The 10,735-nt window shown below is 41.2% G+C and overlaps 1 protein-coding gene across 8 annotated transcripts in view; it reads left to right on the top strand.

Moving 5' to 3' along the window:
- The first annotated feature begins 1,113 nt into the window (after positions 1-1,113).
- ZNF131 (zinc finger protein 131) overlaps positions 1,114-10,735 on the top strand; it is a 32,629-nt gene continuing 23,007 nt past the window's right edge. For 2 of the 8 annotated variants that reach the window (XM_073236575.1, XM_073236564.1), the window contains exons 1-3: positions 1,200-1,357; positions 2,282-2,412; positions 3,431-3,532. In XM_073236575.1, coding sequence (XP_073092676.1) covers positions 2,289-2,412; positions 3,431-3,532 — 226 coding nt within the window. In that variant the 5' untranslated portion in view covers positions 1,200-1,357; positions 2,282-2,288. Of the gene's footprint in view, positions 1,358-1,381; positions 1,801-1,848; positions 2,067-2,281; positions 2,413-3,430; positions 3,533-10,735 lie in introns of those variants that run through there. The other 6 variants (XM_073236568.1, XM_073236567.1, XM_073236570.1 and 3 more) reach the window with 6 other exon arrangements.

The following is a 10,735-nucleotide window of genomic DNA, read 5'->3' as shown; positions in this document are numbered from 1 at the left end:
TATAAAGTGCCTTGTTGACATCCTCTCCATTTAGTTCTATCCCTGAAAGTATGCCTCCCCTCCCCATACTTTTTGGACCCAACATTTCTTCTAGTTGTATTCCCTATTTTGGTAGGCAGTACCAACAATCCACCCTCTCAAGACAGGAATTCAGGAGCCTTCCATGACCGTTCTCTCCCCTCATGAATATATCCAACATTATTTATTTAGTACCTATGATATGCTTTCCAGTCAACATTGATTCTATCTCTAGATTCCATCCAGTTCTCTAACCCCACTTGTCACTATGGTGTCATCTCGATTAAAAGCCTTCCAACCAGTCTCTGCTCCTTGCATCTTGTCCATTTAATCTATTCTCCATACTGGGGCTAACATTTTCTCTTTAAAAAAGTAAATCTCGTGACGTCACTATCCTGCTCAACTTTAAAGACTTCCCTTTGAAATTATAAGAAAATTTAACATATTTAACATTGTTTACAAGGCCCCTGTGGTTCTGTCCCACCAACATTCTTTCAGTTCCTGGAACACCATCACCTCGGTGCCTCTGCCCTGAGCTGTACCCTTGCTAAAAACACTCAAATTCATTTTGCTTCTTTAAACCACTAGCTTTCCTTGACCCCCAGATTACCTGGTTCTTTATAACACTCAGTAGTCAGTACCCAAGCAATTAACTTCTCAAATGTCTATCTACTGTCTATCAGACTAAGATTCAGACCGTAGAAACCCCATGTACCTTGCTCACGCTGATCTGAATTTCCCAGTCCCTTCAGCAGTACCTTAGCAGTGTTAGCTCTCAATAATGATGTGTGTTGAAATGGTGATTACGTTCATCCATGCATATCATTATCTAAATCCTTCTCTAATCCTCATTCTCTTTCGAGAGACAAGAATAAGTAAATCTTGACGATCTCATTAGTCTCAAAACAATTTTTTTTCGGACGAATGAACGAATGGCCCGGTCACGGAGGCTAATTTTGGGTCACCGGCCTCTTTAAACGCGGGGCGGAAGGCAGGAGATTGGGAGTGGAGAGGTGCACTAACAGTATCATAAGTATGAAGTAAATAATCGAAGTACCGCACGCACCGCCTGCTGAGCGCCCAGAGGGCGGGCACCCGGGAGGCCGACCCCGGGCGGCCGGAACGTGCTCGCGCCCGTGCCCGCCCTGGTCCGGGAGCGAGCGCACGTGCACCGGCCGGACCCGAGCGGAAGGAGCAGCCGGGCACTCGCGAGGAAATGGAGGGCGAGGCGCTATCTAGGGGTAGGGGAAGGTGTGGGTTGAGTGCCGCCCTGAGAGGGGAGAGCAGGGAAGGAAAGGCTTTGAGGGACGGAGAGGAGAGAGGGAGGATCGCGAGCTAGGTAAGGAGGGCCGATCCAGGGTTTGGGAGGAAGGGGGCGGGGCGAGGCTGGAGGAGCCGCTGAATGGAAGCACGCGGGGAACGGGTGGCGAGTTGATTCTGAGGGCCGGGGCAGAACGGTTCACACCTGGAGACAGCCGGGCGTGGAGGTGAGGTGGGAGGGCGGTGATTTAAGATCCCGCCCCCAGCACCGCCGGGCCCTGAGCTGGCCCAGTCCCACGGCCGCCGGTTTCCCCCTCCCAGCGCCTGCGGCCTCACCCTAGCAGAGCGCCAAATCCGCTCGGTTGGCCCCGCCCCCTGCTAGCGGAGGGCGGGCGTGGGCGTGGCCTGCACCCTCCAAGGTCTGCGCTCGGTAGACGTTCGCGCGTCAGTCGGAGTCTGTCGTGTTGACGCAGCACGTAGACGTAAGTGACGCGCAGGCCCGGGCCGCTCCTCCTTCCCTGAGTGAGTGCCGGCCCGGTCCGGGCGGGGGGGGGGTGGCAAGGGGAGGGAGGAGGTTGGGGGGAGGCGACCCCGGAGTCGTTGTGGGCCCACGGGCCGTTCGGGGTTCCGAGGCGGCGGGAGCCAGCGCAAGGCAGAAAAGCTTGGCCCCGTTAGAGGGCCGCCGTGGCCTTCGGGTTCCCTCCTCTGCTGGACTTGCGCGCCCCGGCGCCCGGAGCCTCCGGCGCTCTGCCCACCCGCTTCAGCTCGCGTCTCCCGACTCCAATTAGGTCAGGCTCGGAGTCCCGTGGCCGCGGCTCCGGCCCCCAACGCGCGGCGGCCACCCGGCTCGCTTTCCTTTCTTCCTTCTCCTTCCTCTCCTCTCGCCACCCTTCTCCCTTCTTTGCACGTTGCTGGGGTTTTGTTTTTTGTTGTTTTACGCTTTAGGGGTTTTGTTTCCCAGCCCGAGCTCATGGGTGTACATTATCATGCTCCTCTTTTGTAGAACGGTCATGGAGGCCGAAGAGACGATGGAATGCCTTCAGGAGTTCCCTGAACATCATAAAATGATCCTGGACCGATTGAATGAACAGCGAGAGCAGGACCGGTTTACTGACATCACCCTGATTGTCGATGGTGGGTAGGGTGGTGGGCAGAGGATCGAACTGTGTCTTCAATTCCTATCTCCCCTTCCCTTTCCCCACCCTTCCTTTTTACCCACCCTTGATGGACTCCCTATACAAGGTCTGGGGAGGGTGTGCACTGGGACCCGAGGACACTTGTCAGTGTGCACTCACATAGACATGCTGCAGAAGGCTACTTGACCAATCACGCTTTCAACATAATCATCACATCTTAACTTCTTGGCAACCTTTTGAAGTTCTCCCATTGCACACGAGTGCAATATGACGGCGTGGGGATAGGGAGGATGTCTCTAAATGTTTGGTTAATAGTCTTCTGTTGATGAGCGACTTTGAGGAATCGCTCACAGCAGTCATTTGGGAAATGTTGATCCTTTTTGGTTTCCCAAATGGTCTTGGAGGGAGAATATTAGAGAGTCCTTTGCAGCACTGGTACCCCCTTTGACAACCCCTAAAAATTGATATCTTTTACCACACTTAGGTTATCAAAGTAAAGGAGACAAACCGAGCTTGGGTATCTTTTGTAGTTAGTGAAAGCAGGTTTCTCAAGGCAAGCTATTCTTTATTATAGAGCTGCTGTCGATTGAGCTTCCCAAATTAGGCATATTAAAATGTTTCCCATAGCAAATACGTCCATACTGCTTATTCTGTGGGCTTTTTCCTTTGTTTTCAAATGATGTGTAGCCCTTTTGTGTCGTGTTTATACTTAGCAGTTTCAACTGAATAGGATATGCCATTCACTCTTGAAGTGGTAGGCGCCTTACCTCCTAAAGTGTAGACTGCCTTTATTAAATGACTTAATAAATGAGATCTTAGAGGTTAAGATCTCGCTTCTTATCTGAGATTAAAATTTGCCAAGATAGCTGCTAAGAATATTCTGACTTGAGTCCAGTAATTTATATAATTTTATAATTATAAAGACATTTTATACTTTATATAATTTTCTAATTTGTTTTATAGTTTTATGTTTGATTTTTGTGAATATGTGCGATTTTATTTTCTTTCGTATCTAGGACACCATTTTAAGGCCCACAAGGCTGTTTTGGCTGCTTGCAGTAAGTTCTTCTACAAATTCTTTCAGGAGTTTACTCAGGAACCTTTGGTGGAGATAGAAGGTAAATACTTGTTCTAAATACAATACTTGGCAAACGTAATTGATGAAGTTTTAGACAGTTAATTTAGCTTAAGGTACTGGGAAACAGGCATCAGTGGTTATTAGGTGACTGTCTAAATTGTTCTTTTGACACCTGAGAATTCTTACTTGCAGTAAAGTACTTGGTAAAATGATCTGCCAGGAAAAGCTCTTACATTAGTTGGTAGATGTTGATCTCTTAAAGGAGTCTTTTCCATTGCTAAAACCAGTGATCATTGTCTTTGGAAAACATTATTAAAAAGTGAATTCTGATCTTTGTTCAGTGGTCTTTTGTTTCAGACTGGTAGAGATGCTGCAGGTGACAGTAGAGGCTTCTGTATTAGCAAAGGTACAGATGACATGCAGTGTGAAGTGAGCTTCCCTAATACAGAAAAGGCTAAGAAAGATGAACTGAAGTACCATTCAGAAGATCTAGTAGTTATAGAAGGTCTGGGATGAAAAAGGTCATCCAGTAGATACTGCCTTAAAGTAAAAAGTGATTTTTATGCTTGGTTGACTTTGGTATTAATAACTTGCCAAGTAACAGGTGCTGTGTAGTTTATGTGCATGATTTGAGGTTTACAACAGTCCTTTGAAGGCTCCAAAAGGTTACTTAACCCAAGGTTGTCCAACTAGTGAGGATTCAGTTTATGCTCTTAATTACCATACTTTTGTCTTCTGCTACCACAGTACTTGCCCCAACTCTCCCCCCATCCAAAACTGCCTACATGAATACAGAATTTTAGCTTTTTTCAGGATTCTTGAGTTTTCATTTTTTTTTTTTTTTTTTTTTTACTGAGCATAACTCTTTGTTATGCATGGGTTGCCTGGAAACACTATGCCCTTGGAAAAATTTGGTGCCCTGGGGAGTAAAGAAAACATAGAGTTAAGAATACCCCTTTTTTTTTTTGGTACATTCCAGTTTATTTAGCATTCTAGCTGATATATTCATAGATAATCTTGATTACCTGTGATGGATAGGGCACAGGCATAATGGAAATGTGCAAAGCTTACTAGGTGAGAATCAAACTACCTAGATGGTATTGGTTCTTACTACAAAGTAAGATTTCATCAGTTTATTCATCTGAGGTACAGTATGACCCCACGCAAGTTATCTCAGTTGCATCTCAAAACTTGGTTTGTAGGATTGTAATGATTAATTGAAATAACATACGTAGTATCTTTTAAACATACATATGAAATATTTACAAATGAACTATGTTCACTAATATTTGCCACAAAATTATCTGGGAAGGGGGACTGGATGGGGGTAAAGATAAAGTAAACAGCCGTGAATGGATAAAAAAAAAAAAAAAAAAACATATGCAGAGGGCCTGGCAAAACATTTGGTGCATTGTCAAAGCTTAATAAACGGGCTATTTACCAAACAGAATACCTATTATTTATTAAGTACTGTATAGACCCAGGAAATGAAGACTTGATGAATAAGACAGCCTTCTAAAGAATTTGCTCATTTAATCACTAGGCACCAGGTAAACGAAGGAAGGCAACAACTGTTGCAGACTTTTGTAGTGGAATGGTCCCACGTGAGGAGGGTGAATGAGTGAGTGGTTTAGTCTACCTTAGGAAAGATTTCAAAGAGGAGTTTACTTTTGAGCAGAATCTTAAAAAGTCAAAAAATAAATCGCCCAGGTTAGAATATGTATTGCTGAGTGAGTAAGTATTTCTGAACTAACCTGAAAAAGTAGGGTCTTTTCTTCTGGAGACTAATCCATTTGGGGATAGTTTCTTGTACCTCTTAGTATTTCTGACCTGCTATGTCCATTATAGTACAGCATACACAAGCCTTCAGTAATTTAAACTATAGACAAGAAAGTAAAATGTAGGAATGGTCTTTCTGTGTATGTTTTTTGCCAGATTCAGGTTTAAAGAATAATTTTGGCTGATTGTCTTAAGCCCTTAACCTTGGGATTGCTATACTATCTGGCCAGATCACCTGGCTTTAGAGAAGGCCACTGGCACATAATTAGAAAGCATGAGTTGTAATCCTGGCTTTACTGTTTTTTTCCAGTTGTGTAATATTGGCTTCCTTTTTTTTTTTTTTTTTTTAACCTGTAAAATAATGTCAAGTAAATTTTTATTATGTCATAGACATTTTTAAATATTAATGTCATGACATGCTGGGTGCTGTTAAAATCGTCAGTAGCTTTTCTTGTTTTGATTTGTTGTTAGTAGGCAGTCAGCCTGGTTAGGTTCAGACTGCCTTATGTGGCTATGGATGTAATTCCAATTTAGATTTCAAAATCTTTGTTGTGCTATTCAGGTCACAGGTGTGCCAACCTGGGTGGTAGTCCACATCACAGTGCAGTTCTCAAAGCCTTTGCCATGCCCCCTTAGGTCAGTTCCACTTGTCTGCAGCTTGGTGATGAGCTTGAGACTGCATACACAGATTTAAAGGATCTTTCTCCCACTCCCTGTTACGTTGCCTCTGCACTTTAGCTCCCAGGAGCTCCTTTTCCTGGTCTTCTAGCCAGGAAATAGAGGTTAGTCTTTTTTTGCTGTCATATACTTCCCGCAGTGGGATCCATTTCCTGGACAAAGTGGTGAGAGAAAAATAATAATTTTTTCCATGCTCTTCAGATCATAGTCTCTTTCCTAGTTGTCTGTCAAAAAGAACTTTCTCTTAGCATTTAGGTGCCTGCCTGGCCTCCAGCCACAAGGTGTGCAGCATCAGAACTAGAGCTTGCCTTGAGGCAGGGATGAGAGGAAGAAATAAAAACGAGATACTCTCCATCCTCTTTCCTGGTTCGCTAGCCAGGAGTTTTTTATGTCTGTACCTGCTGTAGTTATGAGATTTGTGCTGTACTCAAGTCTAAGCTGGGACATGTAGGAGGAAAATAAAAACCAGGAAATTCACTGCTGTTCTTTGAGTTTTGATTTCTCTCCTGGTCTGCTTGCTTCTGTTTATTTTTTTAGAGTCCTTATCTGTTTGTTTTATGTATTCTGCCCAGGACATTTTGTTGTAATCAATGGACAAGAAGGGGGGTAGTGTGCTTTCTCCATTTTAGGTAGAAATGGAACCCCCATCTGTAAAGTATGAATGACTTCACTCTATATGTTTACATATTCCAGAATGCTCCCTCTGTTTGCTTCTTCTTAAATGAAAAAAGATGACTCAAGGTGTTCATATTAAAATTTCACTTAGTCACTTTAAAAATTGTATTCTCCTGAATACTGCTATTATGAAAGGAATAAGGGATTGATGAGAAAATGGGCTGAGATTTGAAAGTTACCAAACTAGTCCTGAGAGAAAATAAATATTTTACCAACTGTACATCTGTCAACACTTATCTGGGCAGGTGTTATCAGTTTTGTTCATGTTAGCTAATTAGGTCAGTGGTTGATTCCTAAGACCAGTGTCAGACTGGCCAAATAAGAAACACCTAGGGTCTTATAATGGACAGTTTGCTATCCTAATTTTGATTCCAAAGATCAGGGATCCATGCTTTTTATTAAGTCTTAGAGGGGATTCTGATAACCAAGGTTGGGAACTAAATCCACATTTCCTTATTCAGATCCTGGGAGGCCAGATGTTTCTTGAAATTATGTATTTTTAGAATTTTCTAAAGATAATATACTATGTGTATTACATAATACTCAGTGGGGTCTGTAACAATATTTCATCAGTGTCTCAATATTTAAGTGGGATAAAGACTATAAATAGCTTCCTGTCAGTTCAGATCAAATTTTGCTGCCAAATTTATGGAAAACTTCTGGTTGTAAGAGATTTGAGGGACTTTGGAGTTATAAATAAGATATTGTGGGCCTGTACTGAATGAGACCACACATAGGATACTCCTCCAAGCAAAAATGGTTCCTGCCGTCATCCTATTTTAAAAATCTTTATCATGGACTTTAGAGTCAGGCTCTCTGGGTTTGATGCTTTTTTTACTTAAGTAATTTGCCAAAATCACAATGTTAATAACTTCTCTATGCCCCAGTGTCCTCATCTGTAAAATGGGGGTTATAACAGTAAGTAGTATATAGGGTGGTTATGAGAATTAAATGAGTTAATACTTGTAAAGTATTGAATCACAATACTTGATATATATATAGTAAGCATTACAAATATGTGTTCAATTGAAAATCAAAATTTCATTCCACTAAAGGAAAAATTTTACACACTGCTTTTAAAAAGGACTTGAATAGAAAGAGAAATCAGGAAAACAGTTCCATTCACAATTGCATCAAAAAGAATAAAATACCTAGGAATAAACCTAACCAAAGAAGTGAAAGACCTATACCCTGAAAACTATAAGACACTCTTAAGAGAAATTAAAGAGGACACTAACAAATGGAAATTCATCCCATGCTCTTGGCTAGGAAGAATTAGTACCGTCAAAATGGCCATCCTGCCCAAAGCAATATACAGATTTGATGCAATCCCTATCAAATTATCAACAACATTCTTCAATGAACTGGAACAAATAGTTCAAAAATTCATATGGAAACACCAAAGACCCCGAATAGCCAAAGCAATCCTGAGAAAGAAGAATAAAGTGGGGGGGGATCTCACTCTCCAACTTCAAGCTCTACTACAAAGCCATAGTAATCAAGACAGTTTGGTACTAGCACAAGAACAGAGCCACAGACCAGTGGAACAGATTAGAGACTCCAGACATTAACCCAACCATATATAGTCAATTAATATTCGATAAAGGAGCCATGGACATACAATGGGGAAATGACAGCCTCTTCAACAGATGGTGCTAGCAAAACTGGACAGCTACATGTAAGAGAATGAAACTGGATCACTGTCTAACCCCATACACAAAAGTAAATTCGAAATGGATCAAAGACCTGAATGTAAGTCATGAAACCATAAAACTCTTAAAACAAACATAGGCAAAAATCTCTTGGACATAAACATTAGCGACTTCTTCATGAACATCTCTCTCCAGGCAAGGAAAACAAAAGCAAAAATGAACAAGTGGGACTACATCAAGCTGAAAAGCTGCTGTACAGCAAAGGACACCATCAGTAGAACAAAAAGGTAGCCTACAGTATGGGAGGATATATTTGTAAATGACAGATCTGATAAAGGGTTGACATCCAAAATATATAAAGACCTCACACACCTCAACAAACAAAAAGCAAATAATCCAATTAAAAAATGGGCAGAGGAGCTGAACAGACAGTTCTCCAAAGAAGAAATTCAGATGGCCAACAGACACATGAAAAGATGCTCCACATCGCTAGTTAGCAGAGAAATGCAAATTAAAACCACAACGAGATATCACCTCAAACCAGTAAGGATGGCTACCATCCAAAAGACAAACAACAACAAATGTTGGCGAGGTTGTAGAGAATGGGGAACCCTCCTACACTGCTGGTGTGAATGTAAATTAGTTCAACCATTGTAGAAAGCAGTATGGAGGTTCCTCAAAAAGCTCAAAATAGACTTACCATTTGACCCAGGAATTCCACTTCTAGGAATTTACCCTAAGAATGCAGCAGCCCAGTTTGAAAAAGACAAATGCATCCCTATGTTTATCGCAGCACTGTTTACAATAGCCAAGAAATGGAAGCAACCTAAGTGTCCATCAGCAGATGAATGGATAAAGAAGATGTGGTACACATACACAATGGAATATTATTCAGCCATAAGAAGAAAACAAATCCTACCATTTGCAACAACATGAATGGAGCTAGAGGGTATTATGCTCAGTGAAATAAGCCAAGCAGAGAAAGACAAATACCAAATGATTTCACTCATATATGAAGTATAAGAACAAAGAAAAACTGAAGGAACAGAACAGCAGCAGAATCACAGAACCCAAGAAGGGACTAACAGTTACTAAAGGGAAAGGGCCTGGGAAAAATGGGAGGGTAGTTGGGGATAAGGGTAGGGAAAAAGAAAGGGGGTATTATGACTAGCATGTATAATGTGGGGGGTGGGGGAAAGGGGAGGGCTGTGCAACACAGAGAAGGCAAGTAGTGATTCTACAACATCTTACTACGCTGATGGACAGTGACTGTAATGGGGTTTGTGTGGGGGACTTGGGGTAGGGGAGAGCCTAGTAAACATAATGTTCTTCATGTAATTGTAGATTAATGATAAAATAAAAATATATAATTAAATAAATAGATGGATAGATAAATAAATAAATAAGTAGATAAATAGGTAAGATAGATAAATGAATGAATGAATGAATTACTTGAGTTGTGCTTTTAGACATTTGATTAAAACTCCAGCAAAATCTAGTTGTCTTTAGCTACTTTCATATGATAAAGAATAACATTGTCAAAAGACCAGTAAGAAAGATTTAGGGGGATCCAAATAAAATTAGCCTTCAGTGAATCTAATTTGGTTTATTTTTTTGCTTATTTGGTAGCACATTAACTTGGTCACATTACATTACATTTTAAGGTGTTTCTCAATATTTAGATTGCTTTCAGACAATTTAAACATAAGTCTGCTATGGCTTAGAGTTTCTGAGTTGCCCAAAATCACATAGATCATGTAGAGCTAGGACTAAATTTGAACGTTCTGAATGATAATCCTTTCTTTACATAGACAGTGGTGGCTATTCGACCAGTATTTATTTTACTGTGTCCTGAAGGCCACATTTAGGTGTATAAAGTTGATGAGAAGAACATAAAAATGGTTTTCTGTTTGGAATTGTGCATATCGTGTACAATTTGGACTTGGTCTTTCTTAGCATAATATTCTTAGCATAAAAATGTTAAAAGTTGTTTCTCCATTCCTGTCAGTAGCTTTTTGAAGCAAAGAAAAGTAGGAATCTTTGAAGCTTAATTTCGAAAGTGACTTTATTCCTAAGTTATGTGCCTGTATTTTAAGAAGCATTGTGTTAGGTACTGTGAGGTGAATGTACAGAGACAAAATATTTCTCTCAAGTAGCTTACAGTCAAGAGATGTTCGTGAATTGTAATGATCAGAACAGGTTCAGAGTTCAGTCTGGAGGAAGTATTGAAGGTTTCATTAAAGATGTGGCATTAGAATTGGGCTTTCAAGGGTGGTATAGGATTTATGCAATTAGAGATAAAGTGCTTAAGCATTCGGGATGGAAGGTATTAATGTAAGGCAAAGAAGCTCTTGGAAAGTGAGGAGTTTGTTCAAGGTTATCTATGTAGTGTGTGTTTGATATAGTTTAAAATTTGGAAGGGAAAATAGTAAATAGAAAAATAATGTGAAGGGCCTTGA

Source organism: Manis javanica, chromosome 1 (genome assembly GCF_040802235.1).
Source record: "Manis javanica isolate MJ-LG chromosome 1, MJ_LKY, whole genome shotgun sequence".
In the NCBI taxonomy this organism is placed as follows: domain Eukaryota; kingdom Metazoa; phylum Chordata; class Mammalia; order Pholidota; family Manidae; genus Manis; species Manis javanica.
The sequence above is the reverse complement of the archived record's forward strand: the minus strand, read 5'-3'. Positions and strand labels throughout refer to the sequence as shown.